Source organism: Coffea arabica, chromosome 6c (assembly GCF_036785885.1).
Source record: "Coffea arabica cultivar ET-39 chromosome 6c, Coffea Arabica ET-39 HiFi, whole genome shotgun sequence".
Classification (NCBI taxonomy): Eukaryota; Viridiplantae; Streptophyta; class Magnoliopsida; order Gentianales; family Rubiaceae; genus Coffea; species Coffea arabica.
The window spans coordinates 6,729,801-6,754,034 of record NC_092320.1 but is presented as its reverse complement, the minus strand read 5'-3'; the positions used below and the strand labels follow the sequence as shown (position 1 = coordinate 6,754,034).

At 37.5% G+C, this 24,234-nt stretch overlaps 4 protein-coding genes across 5 annotated transcripts; 2 read left to right on the top strand and 2 right to left on the bottom strand.

Moving 5' to 3' along the window:
* Positions 1-89: 89 nt before the first annotated feature.
* Positions 90-3,427, bottom strand: LOC140008382 (probable glycosyltransferase At3g07620). Its single transcript, XM_072052471.1, has 3 exons — positions 2,802-3,427; positions 1,081-1,645; positions 90-707 (listed from the first exon to the last, which is right to left on the bottom strand). Exons 1-3 carry the CDS (start codon positions 3,337-3,339, stop codon positions 224-226), a joined length of 1,587 nt encoding a protein of 528 aa, XP_071908572.1. The 5' UTR covers positions 3,340-3,427; the 3' UTR covers positions 90-223.
* Positions 3,428-4,679: 1,252 nt separating this feature from the next.
* On the bottom strand, positions 4,680-9,732 carry LOC140008381 (probable glycosyltransferase At5g11130). The gene is made up of 3 exons (XM_072052470.1): positions 9,081-9,732; positions 6,088-6,655; positions 4,680-5,509 (listed from the first exon to the last, which is right to left on the bottom strand). The coding sequence occupies exons 1-3, from the start codon at positions 9,616-9,618 to the stop codon at positions 5,020-5,022; spliced, it is 1,596 nt and encodes a 531-aa protein (XP_071908571.1). The 5' UTR covers positions 9,619-9,732; the 3' UTR covers positions 4,680-5,019.
* Positions 9,733-12,465: 2,733 nt separating this feature from the next.
* LOC140004312 (uncharacterized) lies at positions 12,466-15,949 on the top strand. Of its 2 annotated transcripts, XM_072052468.1 has the most exons (6): positions 12,466-12,856; positions 13,541-14,016; positions 14,202-14,360; positions 14,788-14,869; positions 15,176-15,367; positions 15,582-15,949. In XM_072052468.1, the coding sequence occupies exons 2-5, from the start codon at positions 13,675-13,677 to the stop codon at positions 15,325-15,327; spliced, it is 735 nt and encodes a 244-aa protein (XP_071908569.1). In that variant the 5' UTR covers positions 12,466-12,856; positions 13,541-13,674; the 3' UTR covers positions 15,328-15,367; positions 15,582-15,949. The 2 variants fall into 2 exon arrangements, with proteins under 2 accessions (XP_071908569.1, XP_071908570.1); XM_072052469.1 differs by lacking the exon at positions 15,582-15,949 and having other exon boundaries at positions 12,509-12,856; positions 15,187-15,366.
* Positions 15,950-17,230: 1,281 nt separating this feature from the next.
* Positions 17,231-23,940, top strand: LOC113693562 (rhomboid-like protein 15). The gene is made up of 13 exons (XM_027212093.2): positions 17,231-17,403; positions 18,649-18,814; positions 19,170-19,473; positions 19,741-19,773; positions 19,871-19,962; positions 20,068-20,141; positions 20,872-20,966; positions 21,054-21,120; positions 22,279-22,451; positions 23,140-23,194; positions 23,281-23,337; positions 23,518-23,592; positions 23,672-23,940. The coding sequence occupies exons 1-13, from the start codon at positions 17,350-17,352 to the stop codon at positions 23,675-23,677; spliced, it is 1,251 nt and encodes a 416-aa protein (XP_027067894.1). The 5' UTR covers positions 17,231-17,349; the 3' UTR covers positions 23,678-23,940.
* The last annotated feature ends 294 nt before the right edge of the window (positions 23,941-24,234 follow it).

The following is a 24,234-nucleotide window of genomic DNA, read 5'->3' as shown; positions in this document are numbered from 1 at the left end:
AATTTTCTAATGGTACTAAGAAAGGTAATGTGGATTTGGTACTTGCAATTCTGGGGATTGATGGATTAGAGGTTAACAAAGTCGACGAATATAATGAAGATTAGCTTTACATGTGAACAGAAGCAAGTGAATGAACAGAAGCAAGGGACTGCAAGCACCAGATAACTAAACTAACCAGACTCGGTTGCAAAACAAAGTATTTAACCGCTTCATTTACTAAAAATCACCCGGAAACCCTCAAGGAACTTCGTCTGAGCCATAGCTCATGCATGACCATGTAAAATGCATCATAATCAAAGGGTGGAAGATGCCAATGGAAATGTTTTCTAGCATTGATGACATTGTTTTTCAGGACAAGATATTCATCAGTACTTATGCCTTGGAGAATCTTCTTCAGTTTTGGTATATCCAAAGTGGCAACAACAACAGAGAAGCTCTTCCAATTCAGTACGTCAGCAAAAGGAAGATCATAATGGTTGGCAATTATCACTGGGACGCACCCATAGTATAGTGCGTCACTGATACGAGCCGTGTTCACCTCGAAGCCTTTAACATGAAGGCAGAATTTGCTGCTTAGAAGCTCCTCTGTGTAAGGTTTTTCAAGGTGACCAGTGTGGACAGAAATCTCTGTATCGTTTCCCCATACTCGAAGAAGATTTTCCCGCACAGGGGAGTTTAATGATCCAGAAAAAAACACCAGCGTTCTCCTGAAATTCATTCTTATTCATGAAGCCAGAAGAATGATGACAGTTGAAAACTTTTGCAAAAGAAATGTGTCATATAATAAAATATCAAAGAAACACAATAAGCTCCCACTAAGCAAACTCATTTCAGACACTTACAAATTCAAATATCTACAATTTCCTTTTGTTTCATGCTTTATGTGATTGTTTCGTATAGATGGATTCTAAGTTCTACTCGGCTATTGGAACAGGTTTATTTGGCAAATTTACACTTCGGAGATTATCATGCCTGTATACGTCAAGATCTCCAGATATCAGACACTAGAAATAAAGCCAGGATAACTCTACTGAAACACATCCACTGAAATGAACTAAGGTAATTAAATGTTTTGCTCACCTTTCATATGATGCAAGATCAGGATTATCGCCTTGCCTTGGCCAAATCTGCGGCAAGGATGCATCTTTGTGGGGAACATAAGCTGATACGTAGTAGCTGGAAGAGCATACAACTTGGATGGCATTGAGCTTAACTTCAATCGTTTTCTCCATGGCAGACCGTCCAACAGAATGACAAGCAACATAAAAATGGTCAGCACCTCCACTTCGATTCCAGTAAGGGTACTCATGACTGATGTTAGATATATAGTTTCTGATGAAGTCTTGGATGCCACGAATCCCAACTCTTGGATCATGCCTCAATCTTGCAATCGAGAAGGGCAGAAAAAAGAGATCAGCTTTGGAAGGATCCTTTGTAATGAAATGGCTGATCATAAGAACCTTCTTGAAATAGCTCTCACTGGCATAATTACCCCCAGGTTCAAAATTCACAGGCAACAGGATATTAGCAAAAGGATCGTCACTTCTGTGAGAATAGACGTATATCTTCAAACTCCTGTTCATTTGCCCATAGTTCCCCACAAAGAAATCTCTGTCATGGAACACCTCGTTATTCACATAGTTTCCTGAACATAAAACCAAGATTTCCACGTGTTCACGTTAAGAACTAATTATTGCACAAAACTTAGCAAGAGTCAACAGACCTTGGTAAATTTTATGGCTGTACACCATTTTTGTCATAATCATCCTCTCTTACCCCATGGAACTTTGTTTGCTTGTTGCAATTTCTTATTTTGGTTCTCTTTTTTCATTATAACACAATAGAAAAAAAAAATCTCTACTATCGATGGTTTCAGCATAAGACACAAGATCAAAGAGAAGTATACTAGAAATCTACCAGGGCTCTTTTTGTCTGTGATATCAAAATTGTATTCAACAAGATAAATCATACAACGTTTACAGATACCAATGGGCTTGTGTCTGTTTCTCATATCGTGGAAAATATAAAATCATAGCAGGGTCTACTCCATTGTAATAATGGACTAAAATTCATCACCTCTAAAGATGATATATTGCTAGAAGTTCCCCTTTCCCCCCTACCCATATTGCAATTGCTTAGGCAATAGTATCAAACTAGAGCTCATCCTTAAACTTCCCTATGATAGAAATCAAATGTAACAGCCCAAAAAACATTACACAATGAACATTTTGGGGCCATATTTTCAATCAAACCCTTATAGAAACTCTCTCTCTCTCTCTCTCTCTCTCTCTCTGAGCACCTTTTTTTTTCCCAACTCAGACAGTGTAGAGCAGAGCCCACCTTCAGGTTGTTCCTTGCCTAACTCTCTCCCCATTATTGGTCGCCTCATCTTATCCAAGCGTCCTCATTTCAATCATGTCCTCTCCTTTATTTCTTCCTCTCCATATTTCTCAAGAAAACTCACTCAATTTGAGATTATATAATTGGAGCAGCGATAAATAACTTGAGATGATTTCTTTTGCATAGCATCTTTATTCTTATTTAGAAGTTGCTCTTCCGGTTTGCTCTGTTTCTTCTGTACATCTGGAAAGGGAATAAATAGTTCAATATTTCTTTATGCTTCAAAATCAACAAAACCTGACAAAATTCATATGGCAAAACTATCCATAAGTTTTTTCCTTTTAACTTCGTATCCAGCAAAAGAAACAAACTAGAGAAAAGTCCTTAAGCCCACAAGCCACAATTCAAATAGTAAACTTTTTAATCCAAAAAAAAAAAAAAAAAATCATCACTTTACTCACCACTTGATATCATTTCGGATTTCCCTAGCCTAGTATTTTCCAGAGCATCATCCACGGCAAAATGAGAAATTTTCCGGTACTCAAATGGGGTTGGAAGCCCGACAACAGATAAGTTGACCAGTCCTGTAACTCCTGTTGAGTTGGAAAATGCCCCAGGTGCGGATAACTTGGTCTGTCTTTGATTCCGAGAAGTTGAGCTTGAGATAGAGAGCATCCCAGTTGCTGAAGATTGTTTGACACGAACATGGGTTTGAGATGGAAAAACCAAGAGATAATTGGAAGTGGAGCAGATATAGAAGAGAATACAAGTAGTGGTGAATAAGGCTAATAATGTGGGTATGCAGAAAATGGCCTTGGGTGAGAGTAAATTAGTACGATTACAGCAGATGATAGCGTACAAGAAAACGGAAGAAGCCATAAGGAATTCGCGGACAGGGTTAGTTGGTCTTAATTTCTTCCCCCAAAGGTTCGAAATGAGAGAAAGAGGGATGCTACAGTCAAAACTGAGTAGCAATCGAAAGCTCTTTCTTTTGTACATTTATTTTCCATTTAAGAACGAGAATTGTGCCTTTAATGAGGTAGTTGGTGTTGTTAAAACATGTTGCCAAATTCCATGAAGTGGTGGGAATTCCCACCAGTTTCTTTGTCGGAACAATTGCATAAAATTTTGCTCAAGGGAAAAGATCACACCCATGTATGCAATTGCAGTCTATAGGAGTATTTGTACCATAGTCTTTTAGCAGAGAAATTCTGGCCCAATGGACATGTTATATCGTGTATGCCGATTCTCCAATTCTGATCAGATTTTCTTGTTGCAATTTTGGAGCAAACAATTATACGATTAGGCAAGCCCCGCCAGTAATTCGATAGGTTCCATAACCTAATAGTTATAAACAGGTCCGTGACCGACTTGTATATTCTTCGCTATATATTTTTGAGGTAAGACTCTACACAATCTTTAAGGGATTAGTCCGACAAAAAGGTTGGAATATTCCTAAATTTAAAAAAAAAAATTATACGGTTAGGCAAGGGAGGGGAACTGCTGGCCCAATGGACATGTTAAGACATAGTGCCAAATACCTGTATTGCTACTTCCGTTTCCAACTCCCCATTCCAGTAATTAATCTTCAAGATTAATTGAGGGCTAATTATGTAGTGATTTCCTATTCATGAGGCATACGTAAACAGTTTTTTAAACTGGGCTGAATGGGCACTCGTTACATTAAATCACACACAACTTACTAGATGAATATATTTATTAACAATCGTTATTGTTTCTTGCATTTATACAGTTATATTTAAGACCTAAACTACAGCTTAACTAACGAGTGGGCACTAGGCACTTGCCTATCATTTATGGATTATTTTTCCTAAGCACTCATTAAGACACCTGAATCACACCTAAGTTACTATATATAAAAGTACACACTTATACTTATTGCACCCCAAGAATTGTAAAACTTTCCCAAATTAACTACACTTTTTCAAGAAACCAATACCTAAACTCCCGCTTATCTAGTGTCCAATCACTTGGGATCCTCGGTGATATGTTTTCTATGCCAATCCAATGCCATTAATAGTGTTGTGCCAAGTGTCATGTTATTATTTAAACTTGTATTAAACCAAGCCAAGTTGAATTATTAGAAAATTAAAGTGTAAATAATAACAAGACACTTGGCACAACACTATTGGTGGCATTGGGTTGGCATAGAAAACATGTCACCGAGGATCTCAAGTGGTGTCCAATAGGCACTGGGTAGCCAAGCAAATTATTTATTGTCCCGCTATTCAAACGTGATTTATTGTTTCAAAGTACATTAATCTGCCCATCGCGGATCATTGTTTCATCAATAATTAACTTGCATTATTTAAAACAAATGGATGAATATACAGCTTGTATTTCTGTACTATACATGAAAAGAAGTAGCGAACTCCCCCATCGAAGAACAATTTTATCCTCCTCAATCAACTGCTAGTATAACTACGGTGGTGTATGTGTGACCCGCTCGTACTTGTGTTTTAACTTATGATTCGCTAGCTTATTAATAGCACTTCTAATCACACACTTCCTCTTATCTAAAACCCACCAAATTTAGTACACACACCTCACCAATTAAACACGCTCCCAAAATACGCAAAAACCCTAGTTTACTCTGACTGTAAAAGTAAAGATAAAACTCTCAATTCTACGATCACTAACTAGACTTACAGCTAGCCACTAATTAATTGCAAGACTCAGATGACTCCTGCGCAGCCATAACTCAAACATGACCATGTGGAATGCATCATAGTCAACGGGGACATCATGCCATTGGAAGTGTTTCTGCACTTCCATTACGCTGCTTTGTAACTTCAAGTAATTACTGGAGTTTATTTCTTGCAGAAGTACTTTCTTCAGAATTGGGATATCCACGGTGGACATGACCACTGAAAAGCTGTTCCAGTTTATTATATCCGCAAATGGGAGATCATAGTGATCGGCCAAGATAACAGGGACACAACCGTAATATAGAGCATCACCAATTCGAGCTGTATTGACTTCGAAGCCTTTTGCATGGATGCAGAATTTGCTCCCCAGAAGTGCTTCTGAGTACGGCGTTTTTAGCCTGCTTCGGTGGACTGAGATTTCGGCGTCGTTTTTCCACACTTGCACTAGGAACTCGCGTACCCGGGAGTTCATTGCTCCGGCAAAAAAGGCAAGTTTTTCCCTGATGAAGATGCCAGCCAATATATTCGAAGATTATTAGGTTCCATTTCGCACGAAAATCAAGATGCATGGCCAATTTCTGTACTGGGAACTAAGGGAACAGGAAAAAAAAGAAAAGAAAAGAGATAATGGGGTGACTATTTAAGAGCTACCACATATAAGAGAGGCTAGCATGGATTAACTACGTAGGTATCAGTTAAAACATTAGCGAGAAGAAAGGGAAAATCAGAGAAACGATACCCCAAATGCCAAATACTAATTGGACAGAGAAATTTGTTTCTTTAACATCGACATCATGACTAGATAGCATTATAGTACTACAGACTAATTAATGAAAACCATTTCTTTTTCCATGTCCAGTTTCTGGCTTGTAATCTGTGTTTAGGCTTTTGATAATAAAAGAGACCTACATCCGCTGATTTTTTTTTTCTTTTTATCAATCATAGCAAGCACGCTTACCCAAGAAACTGCCAACAATTGAGATGAAGTGACTAAGAAATCTAAAAGGCGATAACATGATGCTAATCCTGAGAGGGAAAATAATTGATTGAGATTGATACTTTAATTAATGATGAGTACCTTTTTGACGGTGGTCGAATAGGGGGGTTTCCTTTCCTAGGCCAAATCTGGGGTACGGATGCATCTTTGTGAGCAACATAACCAGGAAGGAAGTAGCTAGAGGAGCACACGACTTGTATGGCATTCAATTTAACTTCAGTTGCCTTCTCCATTGCAGATCTCCCAACAGAATGGCATGCCACGTAAAAATGATCAGCCCCGCCTGTTCTATTCCAATATGGGTAGTTCTTGCTGATATCTCGAATATAATCTCTGACAAAACCCTGTATTCCACCCACGCCAACTCTCTTGTCATGCCTCAGACTTGCAATGGAAAATGGGAGGTAAAACAGATCAGCTTCCAAAGGATTTTCCGTGATAAAATGGCTCTTGAATAAGGCCTTCTTGAAGTAACTTTCACTAGCATAGTTGCCTCCCGGTTCGTCATTTACCGGTAGCAGCACGTTTGCAAAAGGATCGTTTCGCTTGTGAGGGTAAACAAAAATCTTCAAGCTTTTGTTCATTTCTTTGTATTCTTGCTGGAAGAGAGCTTTGTCATGGAATACGTCGAATCCATCCACGTTATTTCCTGAACCATGCAAGCAAACAAGCATCGATTCGTCGATGGCTTTTTCCTTGAAGAAATGCATTGATTTGAGGTGTGAAACATTTTAAGGTAAATATAAAATAAACTCGATCCGCCATAACCTAGTATCCATGTCGAATGCTACATCCATGTTAGAAATCCATGCACTGCCATCCGGTCTGGCTTAATTATTATCCTCAGCCAAATAAGCTTTTGCATCCCAATATTCTTTGAGAGCGCCAAATTAATTATTAATTACAACAGCCGGCATAGTATTATAGACAGGATTGTATTCTTGCGTGTATTTAAAAAAAAAAAAAAAAACAAAGACGGTAGTTGGACACAAATATTTTTCTTTTTTTTTTTTGGGAAATTTGTTGGTCAATTGAGTAACTTCTGGCGTTTAGGAACTTGAATTAGTCAATACGACATAGGGTACGTATTGGGCCAGCAAGACAAAATGAATTCACGTTTCCATTTTCCTAAAGGGATAGTTTCAGAAACCTCCCCTGAGGTTACTTGCATTTTCACACAGCTCCCCTCAGGTTTAGAAAATTACACCAACCTCCCTTGATGCAGTGAAATGACAAAAATGTCCTTGATTAAATAGACAATCTATACCATGCGTTGAAACAAAATAGTGAAATGAAAAAAAAAAATTGTCACCGCTACCCATCTTACCACAGATTCACCAACTACTTATAGTTCCCCGTTTCTCTCATTTATCTTAAGTCCTATCTCTTTTCTCATTTTTCAACATAACCTGCTCCCACCAACCATAATGATAGCAAAGCTATGTCCGCCTCTCTCATTCTCGGTAATTAGAACCTTTTGATTTTTCAACTTTTCTTATGCTTTGCTGATGCTAATGACTTGAAATTGCCAAATAATAAATTGAGGTGAGTAGATTTTATTGTCGAAATAGATAGAGACGAAGAGGATACTAGTGATAGATTTAAAAGAAAAAAAAAAGAAACTGATGGTTGGAAGGGGAAGAGGTCTAGATGAGGGGTATACAATTTTGCCTTCCATAAAAATAAATTTTCTTGTATATTAACAGCTGCATTTGGGTTTCTTTAATTGATTTGCAATAGTTGATAACAGTTTGCTATGGATATCGAAGTTGGTCTAGATCCCTAGATGTTGATGGAGTATTACTAAATTATATGCTTTGGTAAGTAAAAGCATTGCTCTTTGGTATTGGTGGTCGTAGGTTAGGATATTGTTTTATGTTTGGCAAGATGATAGCCAATGCGATTGCAGTTTGGAATTTGAGATTGGTTAATTTTGGGCAAGGAATGAAATAGATGAATTGTAGAAACATTTGGGTATTTGAGGTGACTGTTGTAATTGATTTGCACTGAAAGCATTTGAGCAGAGGTTGAGGATTTTGTGACTGCCCAAATTTTGGGGACTGAGTTGGAGTGAATTTGGGACTCTGTCATACTGTAGAGAGGGATTGAGTTAGGAATGCTTGATTGGTTGCAAAAGTGTATAGGTGAAAGGTGATGACTAAATTATGTTTCCTTTTTGTTTTCACAATTTTAATAGAAGGGTAGTTTGGGATTATTGAAAAAGAATCTAGGTTATTGGGCCTACATGGTTACCTAAATAGTAAACGTAAGGGTAGTATATGTAATTTTGAATATTTGAGGGGAGCTATGTGTAATTAATGGAAACCTCAGGGGAGGTTTCTGAAATTATCCCATTCCTAAATGTATTTTTCTAGACCTTATCCCCGCCGTCCCCCTTTCTCTTTCAGACTTGTCAAACAACATTTCAAAAACTTGAATGAAGATTCTTCATCTGACGCAGACCCGGGAACAACCGCAGGCTTATTGGTTTCTGCTACAACTCTCAGGCGGTAAAAGTCATGATGAGCTTCTTTTTCGTTTGCCTGGTCATACTCCTATTCGATAATCAATTTACTTCGTCATGGTGAGCTACTGTTTTTATCATCTTGATCATAAAAGGACCGTGCAACGTACGTACCATGATTTCAAAGCGACGCACACAATTTAATCCAGACGTCGTACTCTAAAAACATCTCATGTTAATTTGAAAAAGTGATTCTTTGCCATGAAAACTGCATCTCTGTTTTGTGGGTTGAGAACTACGTACGTACATTATTATTGGCTCCATTTTGCCCAAGCAGATATCATATCAGTATGTAAAAAGGCATTCTTTTTCAAAAATGGGATCTCGATGGTGCTTTGCCTTTTTACATACTTTATTTTGTTTTTGGTTGAAAAATGAATGTAAAAAGGCAAAGCACCATCGAAATCCCATTTTTGGACCACCGGCATCTAATTGTATATATATAGCTAACCTTAATGAAAAATAAAAGGAATGTTGAACCACAAAAGACAAATATAAATAACAAATTAATAAAAGATATAACGACGAGAAGAAAAGGATGGGGATATACCTTCATGTCTTCCTTGTTGACGTATCTCCTCAGGCTCAGGCAACGGATCATTTTGATCCTCCTGATCAGGAGCTTCATCCTCGTCATTCGCAGACAAAGATGAAGCTTCAGTTGCTTTGGCCAACTGATCATCAGCTGGAAGGCTAGTATTGGCGGCTTCTTGTGAATCACTGTCGTTGACTAACATATAGGACGTCGTCTCATCACCAAGTAGCACTTGGGCCGGCTCCAAAAAGTGGAGTCTAGGAGCATCGAGCGGCTGCCCTTGTTGATGTGGAATCTTGATCGTAACCGGCCGGGAGGAGGAAGTGCTTGGGGGTGAAGAAATAGAGGAGAGTTGTATTGGAGGCCTGACGTGCAGATGAGTTTCGTTTAGGTGGATACTCAGTATATTTGACGTAGAACTTATGTAAAAGAAAATAAAAACACAAGTTGTAAAAGCTAAGCATGTTGGAACGAAGAAAAACAAGCTCGGGCCTGAATCTTTAAGGCGACGATGCACAAAAGAAGAGCTGAAGAAGGGAATTCTAGGAGCCATGATCGCGACCTAGCTGGCTGCTATATCTGCCCAGATGGCCTGCAGAGAATTCACAATTAGTGAGAGTGACAGAGGAAGAAGAAATTATTGATTGAATGACGATGCCTGTCGTTTAATTTATGGTTGGGACCAAAAGTAAATTAATTACTTCTCAGCATGATAGTAATCGTCAGCTAATACGCAGTTTTCTTTTAAATACGTACATATTTTTGTCGGTCTGAATCTGCTAGGCCTGAAGGCCGAGTCATGCAGATACATTGATGGTGATTATAAAAGCATTACTCCATTCAATAATCTTCCTTTGGCAATTAATTAGTCAATCCCATGATTATCAAGTTTTTTTTTTTTTCGTCTGAAAACCCCATGATCACCGAGTTTGACGAGTAAAGCTGCATAGTATAAGATATGAGATCGGGAATTGTCGTGCGCGAAAACCTGCGATGCTCATGCTTTTTAAGTTTTTTTTTTTTTTTTTTTTTGAGAATAAAGAGTATAGTATGATGCATGAGGTTGATGTGGCAGCGACGTTCGATTAGTCAATTAATTAATTATTGGGATCCCTATACTATACTAGAGGTTCCACATTATTCCCTAGCAGTTAGTACACATATATCAACTCTACGACAGGGGTTAGCCGTATATACAGATATTCTTCTTGTTGTCGTGTATATATATATATATATTGATATTATGGGGATGGTTATAATTCTGTGGGTTACAATACGTCCACCCTGGAGGCTGCGGCCCCGTTGAGTGGGTCAAATTGTTGGGTGTAACCACACGATTAATTCAACGGTGACTCCGCACGTTCTTGATGGAATGGGTTATGGTGGTAGAAAGAAAACGACTAACCCCGATGGAAAATGAATCCTGGTACATGCACAGTGCGATATATCTTGACAAAATTTTACTGTAGTAGTAGTAGTAGTACACTGCGGAACATCCTCTCTTTTTAGTTGAGCAGCAGCTGGCCAACTTGGGAGATGAATAAAATACTACTACTTTGCAACAAATTTGGATTTTTTAACGTACTCAGATTTTTTCCACTGCAAATAATTTGGAATTTCATTGACTCAATCCAATCTGTCTCTTTTTTTACTGCAACAGTAAGAAACACGCGCACCCACACAATTAGAACAAGCACGAGAGTTAACGGATAAATCGGCCTAATGATAACAAGCAATCTAAGGGACAATATGTTGTACAATCCAATCTGCCTCTTTATGCTGTAGAAAATCAGGCAACTGTATATGATGTTCTTTACTGCACGCACAGTAAATGGATATCACAATTTTTATTTTAAAGTGAAATATTTTGAGTTTAGAACTTTCTACTTATAATTTCGAGCATTTATTGGTTGGGTTACCTGTCTAGTCTTTGCCCGCAAGATGTATGATTGATCTCCAAACGAAACTGGGAAGTGGCAGGCAAAAATTTTTTTTTTAAAAAAAAGCCCAAAATGTAAGCGCGACTTTGATGGCGACTTTGATGATTGAACTGACCTTTTTTTTTTTTTCACGAAGGAATGATTGAACCGAGTTAATTGAGAATTTAGATCCTGACATCAATCAAGATATTAGTATTTTTTACAAGGAAGAAAGAAGAAAGATGAATCTCTTGCTGGTAGACAATCTTCTCATTCTGTTTTTTATTAACACTAAACAAAAAAGATTCTGAAGGCATCAATTGTGTTTCTATAGATGCAATGGTTTATATACCATTTTTTTTATTTTTTAAAATATTTTTTTAAAATGTAAGTAAAGGATTTCAAATCTGAAACCTCTCATCTACACTATCTCTTCGACTCATTCCTCATCCTTAATTTATATATTGTGTTGCATAATGTATAATCCTGAGAATATACAATAGAATTTTTTTCCTTTTTTAATTTTCCTCCTCACCAAACGTTTTAATTGGTAAAAATAAGGGTATTCTTGGAAATTCATTGATTTTTTTTTTATTTTTAAAATGCCCAAACATGAACTGAACGTTAAAGGTTTACTGAAATTTGGCCAAAAAGAAATAGTGCTATAATTTTCGACAAATACAAAAGGATAGTATGCCAGGACTGATTAGGGATGGCAATGGGGAGGGGGTGAGGCAGGGGTTTCTTCCCCCATCCCCTGCCCCATTGTCAAATAACTCTCCTCGTTCCCCGCCCCATCCTTCGCACCTTGCCCCCCCGTCCCCCGCTCCGCTCCCGCCTCATTTCCCCCGCGGTCCTATGCAAGAAAAGAAATCAACTTATCATAAAATGTCCATTTACAATAATTCACTGAATTTTTTATTAGATTGCACTTGATTGCCCCTCTATGTATATCTGACTTTTCAGTTACCAACCCATCTCCTGACCGAAATATATCATTTGGAGTTATTTCAGCATTATACATATATCCATGGCTATCTTTTTTTTTTAATACTAAAATCTTAAACCATTTAATTGCCGTAAAACGAATATTAGTACATAAGATGCCAGAAATTCATATCTAAAGCCACAACATAGCTTTATAATAATATAGAGTTTTTTCCATTAAGTAATAGCATTTACAGGTCTCCTGACTAATTAGTTAAAGATGACCACCACTATAATAAGTTATATCCATGGCTATTTAAAAGGATTGAACAACTCAGAAATTTATGCACACAAAAGCCTAGTACATGAAGCAAAAAAAAATCAGAAGCAACCCTATACGAAAAGCAAAACTCTCCTCGTATGTCCAAGCATTTTTTAGAATTAATAGAAAAGAAGAAGAATTCTCAAACACTAACTAAAAATACCTTGAACAGTTAGAAATTTTGTTATTTTTGTATATTTATATATATATATTTTATGCGAGGGATGGCCTCATCCCCGCCCCGTTTTAAAGCGGAGGTAAATATTTTGCCCCGTGCTCCATTTGTACCCCCGCGGGACGGGTGACCGCGGGTGCCTGCCGCCGTTGCCTTCCCTAGGAGGCTAGGACTGATGCTACTACTTTACTTGCAAGCCTGATTATGGTAATGCGGAGGAGTAACGCTGCCAATCCAGCACCAGTTTTGCCCTGATTGTTTCCAGGATTTTACAGCAAAATACTAGAACATCTATTGGAGTAGTATTGTACTAGCATCTTTTTTTCGTTCGTCTTCCCTACACCCCGCCGCCTCCGCCCTCTGCTCACTGTAGGCACCCTAGAGAAGCAAGGTTGCACAAACCCTCCGATCAACTTCGGCCTTTTTTCAATAACTTTTCTGGAAAAAGGTACTATAGCTACTCCCAAATCAGCTTCTACTAATTAGGTTGTTTTGGGAATTTCATTTTCTCTCAGATTGTACTGACGAGGGAGAATGATGTTCATGCTTAATCATTTGTATCTCTGCATTTGTTGGGAATTATGTTTCTTTTTTTTTTTTTCCTGGATGAAAGTAAGCGTTTAATTTATGCTTTTCTTTTAGTTTTACTTCTATTTATTTTTTCCCTCCATTTAGTGGGCCCCGAATTTGTACCTTTTTAGCTTCATTGGGCTTAAATGAGAGTTTTGAGGTTTAGATGATTGGACCGCATTGTGTCAAAGAAGAAGCTATATAATACCATATGGATTGAGATTTGAGGTAGTGTACTGTTGAATTTGGTGGAAAGCACAAATTTAATACCAGAACCTCTCTGTTCTTTTGAACTAGTTCAAGTAGGATGAGTTTTTATCTTTCTAACTTATATGCTGCAAACCCAATGTTGAGCTTAGCTTCTGGATTTTTTCTAACTCAAGATTCTAGATTACTTCAATTCATGCTGTTACATTGCTTCCAAATTTACCCATCTGGACTTGTAGTAATTGGGGTTTTCCGATCCTTCTTCTATGTTTGAAGATCTAAACGATCTTAAATGTTAATTCAGCAATGGAGCTCATATGCGGCTCATTTCTCCCTTCCTTTCTTCTGTGTACAGGAGCATATTGGGAGATCTAGTCTTTGCCATCCTATTTTGTTGCTGCTTGTAGACTCGAGCTGGTTGCTAGCAGAATAAGACCACAAACTCATTATTTGAAGCAATAAGCTCTTATTACGAGGCTGGCAATTAAAATGGAGTCCAAAGCCAGTCACTCCGCAGGTCACCTAGAAGAGCCTATTATTCCACAAAATGACATTATTGAGGATGATGATGCTCCAATGCTGAGTACCTATGCTATTGAAGCACTCAAAGAGTTCCTGGCCGAGCAGAATCACTCTACCACCCAGGAATCTTCAGCAGAGGTGGAGGAGGAAGAGGTGGCGCTGGTGACAGAAGACTGGCGGCTCAGCCAGTTCTGGTATGACAGGGAGACTGCTGACACAGTAGCCAAAGAAGTTCTAACTCTCTGTCACTCCTTTGATTCCCCTTCGGTTGCCTGCGTTGCTTGCCCCACTCTTTATGCATACCTCAAGGTATATTGTAATTTACTAAGGATGACTTGAGATGCCAGGTGGCGTACACGACTGTTTATTTTAGGCAGCACTTGCTCTAGCAATGAACATAAGTATATAAAACTATCTCATCTCTTACCTGTCTTCTCAGCTTTTTTAACTGCTTCATTCATGCTAGCTGGTAACTGTTCATTCATTGGATTTAGAAAATTAATTCTGGAGTACCTGCTCAACTTCTTGAGTATGACAAACGATTTGAGCAGTACGGAAGCGAATTCACATTTTACGACTACAATCAGCCTGAAGATATACCGGCATCATTGAACCATTCATTTCCAATAGTAGTTGCTGATCCTCCTTACTTGGTAAGAGTTAAGAAGATCATGCCTGCACTATTGCTTGTCTCGACAGCAATGTATATGCTTGCTTTGCACTTCGATTCTTCTTGTTTAGCTGTTTGTACGCATCTCAGATAGACAAATGACCTAGATTTCTGTTTGTTGGTTAAGTTTATGAATGCAAAACTGATCACAAAATTGGACAAGATGAGTAATTTATTTTCCGTCTTTACTGATGTTCATGCTACATGGCATGAACTATAATGAAATGTTTGGTTGATGAATTGTAAATGACAAGGATTTTGTCATCCAATGAGTTATATTACCCTCTGTTGGAGTATAATTGTATCTTCCCAGAATTGTCTTGGCAAATTCTCATTGTGTGATTGACTTGAAGCCGGAATATTTCCAATATGTACTTATTACCTAATTTGAATGTTGATGTTCTTGCCAGAGCAAGGAATGCTTGGAGAAAGTTACTCAAACAATTTCTTTCCTCTTGAGACCCGGAAAATCCTTTCTGCTATTACTCACTGGTAAAGATCAAATTTTGTTCAAAATGCTTATTGCTTTCTGCCATGTTGTGGAAATTCCTTCCTCTTCTATTCAGTCTATATTGCTTTTGCTCATTTGTCATTTGATTGTCTTTATGACCATTTCTTCAGTTGCTAATGTCAAATGGTAAAGTATTATGCAAAAATATGTGTAGACAAGCTTAATTTCAAAAGCCTTTTTCTTTGCAGGATCTTCATGTTTGACTATCTTATGTAAAACAACAACATAGTAATAATGACACTTAAGTGCTGAAATTTATTCATCATGCTTTCCTGCAACTAACTTAGGTGAGGTGCAGAAAGATAACGCTGCAGCGCTTCTAGGTTTACATCCTTGTGGTTTTCGACCTCAGCATTCCAGCAAACTTGGCAATGAGTTTCGATTGTTCACCAACTATGATCCTGGGGCAAGACTTGGTGGGTGGGAGCAGGAGCAGTAGATTCCTTGGCGTTCTCTTATCACGATGTTGTGAGTAAAAGGTAATTTGTAATCCAGCTCTTTCTGATATGTACATTGACAATCATATAGCTGGCATCCTTTGCCTCATGGCCCAGTACTTGGAAATCGTTTGTTTTAGGTGCAAAAAATATTAACAGTTTAACAAAATCAGCATTCATCTTTTTCTGCTTTTGTGCATCATTGACCACTTAAAGTTTATACCTGGCTTTATAGCATCCTTTTCCTTATTGATAGGTAATGCCTCTGCTTGGGATCATTTGACGTGGTTAACCTTGGGCCTGTCGAGGCTGCTCAGTCTCAGAGTGCTTGGAAATTGGAAGGCACGCAAACAATATGTAGCTTGTTCATGCTCAAAAAGAGGATGAGGAAAAGCTAGATACAGTTTACTCGTGCTGATGGAAAAATGCAGTTTGCCTTTGAAACGGACATGGGCCTCTTTCTGGTCCTTTTAGCAGCTGAGATTATGATGTCTGTAATGTTAATTTTCCCTTTACAATTCTGATCTGGTTTTATCAACTTGTTGCATGTTTCAATTGCCACCGCTCATGCTTGGTGGATGGTGATAACAAGGTGATTAACAGAGGTTTTGTCTATTTTGTGAATGAATCCACCACTCGATGGTGCCGGGGATGAGTGTTTGCGAGTGAGCTCAAGGCACCCGGAAAGTCTGCAGAGCAAAACGAGACGATGACCAAACGGAGAAAATAGACTACTGGGTCGCTTTCTACTTGTCCCTGAGTCATCATGCTTACTGCTTAAAGAAAGAGAAGCAATCTTTTCATTAATTTTATGTTGCAATGAATTGTAACATCCAATAGCCACACGAGTATATCCTACGATACAAGTGAATCTTATGAACCGTTTCAATGCCGTAATTTAGATTGGATAGACTAGTATTATTTGAAATAATTACTATTGAACTTTTTCTGATGTAATATATGTAAAATAAAAATGTAGTTAAAATTATAAAAAATTTTTTAATGTGATGTATACAAAATAAAAGGTAGTTGAAAATATAAAAAAAAAAATAGGTTGAGAAATGTGTTTATAATACAAATAAAATATTATGTAGAAAATTTTAGCTATCCAAACACTCTCATGGATGAAACCTTTTAAAAATTGTTACAATATGAATTATCCCTCCTTAGGTGGTAGTCTTATCTTGCATGTAAAAAAAAAATTGTTACAATATGAATTATCCTCCTTAGATGGTAGTCTTATCTAGGGATGTAATCGAGTCAAATTAAGCTCGAGTATTGCTATATTCGAGCTCGACTCGACTCGACTCATATATATGAGCTCGAGCTCGACCTAGTACAAAAAATTGATACTCGAAGCTTGACTCGAAGAACTCGTTTTAAACATGAGACTCGACTTGATAAGGCTCGACTTTTAGTCAGTCGAGTCTTATCAAGTCAAGTCTAATCAAATTTTTTTATTTGATTTGAATGTAAATTCCGTAAAATTTATATCCATAATGGTCATTTTATAATTATAATATATATTATTTAAATTATAATATATATTATTTAAATATTCAGGCTCGACGACTAGCTCGACAAGCCTCGAGTCTCAGAATATTGGCTTGAAACTCGACTTAAATGACAATCTAGTAACTCGAGACTTGGCTCGAACTCGGTCAACTCGAGTTCAAGTCAAACTGTTGACCGAGCTACTCGCGAGCTACTCGATTACGACTCGGCTCACGTCCATCTCTAGTCTTATCTTGCATGTCAAAATTTTTTTTTTATGCAACTGAACTCTTTTAAAAATAAATATGAATAAATAGAGTATCTCTCTACAGAATGGCCCGTATCTCGGTGGCCTTCTATACCCGGCCCGGTTTTAACACAACCCACCCATATGGGAGTTTGCAGAACTCATTATTACCATTCCAGGTTTTATAAATCGGTAAAGATCCGAACCCTTGACCGAGAAGTGGTATATAAGAAGCAATTGGAGGTTCTGGAGTGGAGGTTGAGAAAAACGGATACTACTTTGAATGCAAGAAGCTCGAAGAAGAAACCGCAGCATGAGATCAAACATCGTTTCAGAGGTTACCCGTCTACCCTTAGCTTACCTGCTTTCTTTTTCAATTAGTTGTTACTTAAGTTAGTTCGGTGACATCTACAAACTTCTGTTTGAACCATCGATTGCGAATCTGTTAAAATACCAGTCATCGTTTCCTCTTTTATCACTCCAAAATTGAGCAAATGGAATTTCGTCGAGGTATATGTAGTTAGCGTGAACTCTAGTTTAGAGTATTGCTAATTTTTTGAGGGCGGTTATATGTCTATCCGTCTAGAATGTCTAATTTTTGCGAAATGAAGAATGAAGAAGACAGTTGTTTGTTTGGATTTTTTCTTTGGGTTCTACATTCTTGCTTTGCCATGTATACATTTGGGTTTGAATGAGTTGGCATGTACATATTTGTGCTGAAATGCGGATAGCTTGTAGCATGGTTTTCAAATCGGAAGTGGCGTGAGGGAGGGGGGTGTTGTGGAGTTTAAAGCCCTAAATTTTCATTTTGCGAAGTTTGTTGAATTGGGGACTTGTCGAATGTGTGAACGTGTACTTGGATTGAGTGATAGGGTTAATTATTCATGCGAATTAAGGAACATTTACTGCTGTTGGATGATAAATAATAGATAATCGCAAGGAAAATACTTGTTGGGGTAGGGAATTTATGCATCTTTTGGTGGAGATTATAGGGCCTGCATTGTAAATGGTAATCTCCAGATGAATTCACATCCCTGTTCGCATGGCCCACTTTTAGAGTTTTCAAAAGCTTGTATGGTTTTATTTTCTTTTGAATTGTGCAAATAGTTTTGGCAAGAGCAGTAGCCATTGCCTTACTTATTCTTACTGTTAACCTATGCCTCTTCTGCTTTAATTCCCCATTACACCCATAGAAAAGGAGGGACCAAAAAGGAAGAATTGAACTTAGTCCAATGAGCTATCTAACAGTGGTATTCTAACTAACGATGGAGTTTTCTGCTCTTTTATTGACCATATTGTGATCTGCCTTGATAGCCCATACTGGCATTATGCTGGTTCTTAATGTCTTCATGGTTTCAATTTTGTCGACATGAGTCCTACCATCTAGTGCTCATTTCTTTTTTTCCTTTTCCTTTTTCTTTGAGGGAGGATTGTGTCCCATGTGCTTTGGTGGTGGGGGTCTATTACAATTTTCCACTTTTCACTTCTTACCTTTTTTTGAGTTGTTGACTTGTTTAATGTATGAGGAGAAAAATACTGCTGTGCTTCTTCTGGTGAGTTTCATTTTTTATTTTCTGTCAAGGCCGGATTATCCACGAGGGTAGGGCAATGGTGGGAAGGAATTCCATTCGTCACTTCTACAGTGGTGATTGTTTGTGGGGTCGTTTACTTGGTTTGTCTACTAGTTGGATATGACTCATTTGCTGAAGTATGCTTTTGGCCATCTGCAGTTATTTCACATTTTCAAGGTTAGTGTTTACTTCTTTCTTTTTCTTCCAATTTTATCGGATGTCCCCGATGGGACACTTCTTCCTTCTTAATCTTGCTAAAAAGTGCATATTAAAAGATCTGTTATTAATCTTTTTAAGCAATATATTGAACTTGATTTCTGAAATCTTAAAATTTTAGCTGCAAATAGGTCTTTTTCTTTCTTTGTAGTAGGCAAATGCATCTCATAGCCTATGGCTGCATTTATGTATTTTTACAGAGCTAATTCTCTCCACGGTAGAAGTCACATCATACTGTTAATATTAACCTTGGATCTTTTTCCTTTGCTATGCAGTTCATATTTAACCTTGGATCTCTTTCCTATCTTCTATGCAGTTTACAGGATCTATACTTCAATTCTTTTCCATGGTTCTATGCTTCATGTTCTGTTCAATATGTTGGCTTTGGTTCCTCTGGGATCTGAACTAGAGAGGATCATGGGGTCGGTCCGCTTGTTTTATATGATCATTTTATTGGCAACAAGCAATGCCATATTCCACCTTGTCTTAGCCTTGTTGATTTCTCATAATCCCTTCCGTCCTTTTGACTATCTTATGAATGAGTGCGGCATAGGATTCTCAGGGATTCTCTTCTCTATGATTGTGATAGAGACCAGTTTGAGCGGAGTCCAGTCTAGAAGGTTTGGCTTCCTTGTTGCTGACTCTTGTGAATAATTGCCATCAGCAAAAGCTTTTTATCTTTTCCTTGCCCCTTTTTGGGGATACACATTTAACCGTAACCTTGAATTAAATCCTTTTTGCAGATAGACCTGTCTGCAAAAAAGTTATTTTTGGAATATCTTGTACCATGTATAAGTACCATTGGCTTTCTAATATTGTGAAACGTTAAGTTCAGTCTTTGAAACTTCCAGGATCTGACATGATAACTTATTATATTTTCTTTGCAGCGTGTTTGGGCTATTTAATGTGCCTGCTAAATGGTAAATAAACATTTATTGCATTGCAGTGTAACTTTATCTCCTTTTGTCTTTCATATGTTAGCTGTATGTCATACTCTAATTGATATACCTCTGTCAGGTATGCCTGGATCTTATTGGTGGTGTTTCAGCTTCTTATGACAAATGTCTCTTTTCTTGGACATCTCTGTGGCATTTTGTCTGGATTTGCATGTATGCTTATTCTAAGAATTTCTATTTGTCCTCACGTATATCCTTTTTAACTACTATTGGATTCTCCTCTACATTTACACTCAGTTGCAATTTATACTCGTGCAGATACTTATGGATTATTCAACATTTTAATTCCTGGGACGTCCATTTTTTCAGCAATTGAATCATCCTCATGGCTTGTAAGTATCATCAAGGATGCTTTCCTTTTTTGCATGAAACCTGGGATTTTCCTCTTTGAAGCAGATTGGAATCAGATCCATTGTTACCGATTTTCTTCTTAATGTCATATCTCCCATTGACGTGCTATTGTTGATATCATTTTCTTTTATATTGAAATGTAATTTGAAGTTCTCCAAACACTTATGTATTTTCATCACTTACATATGCATAAAGGCATGCTTGTTCTTTACTTTTCGAATTGACTTTTCTAGTTGATGCAGATGAGATTTGAAGGACAGCTAAGATCTCTTGTATATGGTAGGGAAGCTATGAGGTTTGACAGCACTTGGAATGAAAGTAAAAAGGACAGTTGAGAGAGAGGCAAAGCCTAGATGTTTGAATTTCCCTAAAGTATACATTATAGGAGGCTATTAATACCAATGTGTGTCCAACACACAATTGAAGGTTCTTTTCTAGTAGATAATGGCAGACTATGGGTCGTCTGTCAGTTGAACAAGTTTAGATGCATACTTGTAAGTTGAGATAACAGCCTTTTGAGTTAGCAGGATCAGTCATACTTAATGATATCCATAAGGAGGATAAAAACTTGAGAGTTGTAGGTGTATAAGAAGTTTAACTTTTGCTCAAAATCGTTTCTTTGTTTATCTACTCTTGTATTTTTGTTTGTTTTGCATGATTTATGTTAATGTATTGTTCTCACTAGCAATGATTTTATACTTCCCTGGTCAGTCAACGTGCGTGAGAAGACCGAAGTTTATGTTGTGCACTGGTGGGAATGCTTCAGGCTACATTCCCACTCACACAAGTCAAAATCCAACATCCAGGTAGATTTGTCTGGTTTTACTATGTTTTCTTCATTTTAGTTTGATTTCTAACATACATCTGAACATGATGATTCTGTTTCCGAATAGTGGATTGCTTTCTGGAAATGTTTGGAGGAACTTTTCTTCATGGATGCCACAAAGAGAGACCTCTCAGGTGCTCAGCTGCTTTTCTTTCATTTCTTCATGTTTCCGTTCACTCTTTTTGGTGATGCTGTTGGCGATGGATGCCATAATAATGAATCATTTTCCTTTGTGGAGAAAAGGGTGAGCTGGATGAGTTAGATTGTTGAGGGGAGATTTAAGTAAATTTTCTGCATAGTCTTAGATATGTACTTTCAAAGCAAATCATCTCACTCTGTAATTCAGTCAAGAGAATGGAGATCTTGAATGCAATAATGGTGTATATGAATATGAAATTCTCCTCAATTTTAAATGACATACATATTTTGCAAAATTAGGTAGAAGGGATGCTAAGGGCTTTGTTGTGTAGCCTTTTCTGGTTTATATTTTCTCCTTTGGAAAAACTTAGAAGCCTGCATAAATGCAGTGGTGAACATGCATACTCTAAAATTCACGAATATTCAATCTTGATAAAAGGAGGACTGCATTTGCTGGTCGCTATCAATTTTTGAAGCGCTAAAGCTACTTATTATCTCTAGCCATAAAACATATTGAATGTATGAAGTTCTCAAAATGCTGAAGAAAATTAAATGCATCAAGAAAAAGATGATACAAGTCTTTTACAGGTTGGATCAATCTAGAAAAGCAGAAAATGGTCGGAGCTGATTGATAATATAATATATTCAATGGAGAAAACTTTACCATTATTGTTTATTTAGGGGTTGCTGTTAACTATTGGAGAGACAACTTGTGCAGGCTGTCTATTGAGAGAATTTCTGTCCTGGGGTTTGCGATCAAACTCTGAATTACTGCTCTTAATGCAGAATAGCATCCTTAAGAGTGTTTGTCTGTCATCTTTTTAGGATTGTTAGATGTTATTTGGTTCCAGTGCATCCTTGTGTTGTTGTATATGGCGCTGTTGTAAACATAATTTCAGATGTCTGTTTTTCTGGTTTCTAACCATGACTCTATTGAACATTGAATATTTTCATTTTTCTGTTTTCTGCCATTAAATCTAGTTTATGCTAGGAACATACTCAAATTTCGATTTCTTGTGGCCCACATATATGTGCATTCTCTTTGCTGCGATAGTATGGCATTCTTTAGTAAAAAGCTGTAGTAATTCAAACAAAAAAAAAAACCACGTCCATGTGATATGATCACTTTAACAATTTATTATTTTGATTCACAGATGCAGTCTGTAGAAGAGGATGGTAGATTTCCAGGAAGGGGAAGAACGCTTGTCTCACCATCTGAAAGCAATCCTAATTCAAGCTTACAGGCTAGACTTCTGGACAACAGCAACACAGACAATCCATTACAGACAGTAGAAAATGCTAGGGGTGAACTACTATCAGATGGAAGGTACTAGGAAGTGGACTTCTCCTCTAACATGACCTTGATTTGACATTTATATACATACAGAGACTTGTCATATATTTGAGCTCCATACTGGTATTTTTCTTTGGGTATTGGCTTTGCTGCTTTGCAATGTATGCATTTCAAACAGGAAATCACTCTCTTTTGAGTTTTAATTGTAAAATGTTGGGTTATTCATGCTCATTTGATATTCCCAAATGGTAATGGATTTGTGTTTTATCTGTTTTGTTTGTAACAAAGAAACCTAGGGGTAGTTGCACTGAATTGCTTTATAGCAAGCAGGAAGTTTGAAGTCATGTACTTCTAGTGAAGTTAATATTTGAATGGTCATTCCGTGGGTAGTTCAATGGATTTTACTTTGCCATTTGGTTAATTAACAGACTTGGAAAAGGGCACCATTGTTTCAATTTGTTTCACCTGATATACGCTTGCAAATATGGATTGGATGGGGAAGGGGATAATTCTTGTTCGCAGAACACAAGTTAATGTTCAAATGTGACTTCATAGCTCTCACTGAGAGTTCATTCTTTAGTTTGATGCCTATAACTCCTGTTTTATCAGTCTCATTCCTCGTCACTACAACCTCTAAATCAATAGCTTGGGTGTGATTTAATGGAAGGCCTATTAGTTTGTTCTAATAGGCTTTTGTGCTGAGAGGCCTTTATCTTTTCAGGCAGCTAACAGTTGATGGTGCATCAGCAGCTGTCACCAGAGCGCAGAGTAATCAGGTTCGTATGTGGTAGGAAGCTTGATTCTTGATGTATTTTGTTCCTCTGACTGACCATTAATTGTTTCTTTTCCCTTGTACATGTAGGGCCCTGTTGCATCTGATGAAAAGATACAGAAACTTGTTGCCATGGGTTTTGAAAGGGTAAATAGTTGCTGGTTGCATATTTTGTGCTGACTCTTTCTCAGTTTGTAATTTCATTTATCTGAGTATTATTTTCTTTGGCCAAAGGAAAAAAAAAGACCCTTTTGCATTCCAGTGCTCATGTAATTGCTTAAATGATGTTCTCAAAACCTTGATGAGAAATTCGCTGGAATCTTTCAGACGCAGGTAGAAGTTGCGTTGGCGGCTTCTGATGGGGATTTGGATGTAGCTGTGGAAATTATTATGAGTCAACAGGTTTGTGTGCTTTTTATCCGATATTTATTGTGTACTTGTATTGATCCTGATTGTATATTATCGCATCTAATCTGCCCAGGGATAAACAGCATCTATTTGTTATTTAGACGTTGACGAGCATTTCAAGCGTTGCAAGAGAGATAGGGGCATATGACGGCATGTCTAACCTGTTTGCGGGAAAGTTCAGGAAAAGTAACGTCACGGACGTTGTATATTTGACGAGCGAATCTAACACAAAAGTTTGTATACATACGTGTGTTCGGGGTTTCAGAATTCTGAATTCCGACTCCTACACATTATTCACATTAAATGGAATCGGTTGGAGAATGGTAACAATCATCATCATCATATTTTCTGTTGTGGACAATATTAGTCTGATTCATGATTCTCGTCTGTATCTCGATAATATATACGATTGCTGAAGCAACAGCATGCATACAAGGGGCAACCGTTTCTGACGATTTTGGTCATTTTCAATTGCGCGTAATTTTGGTTGCACGTGGCGTAAATAATGTGTAATTTTAATATAAAATTTTGCGAGTTTTGTACATACTGTAAAAATCGATGTACAACTATGTATATTGTTTTTTGGCCAAAATCTGACCGTGAATAGTTCAGAGCGGTCATTCTACTGCCCCTCAT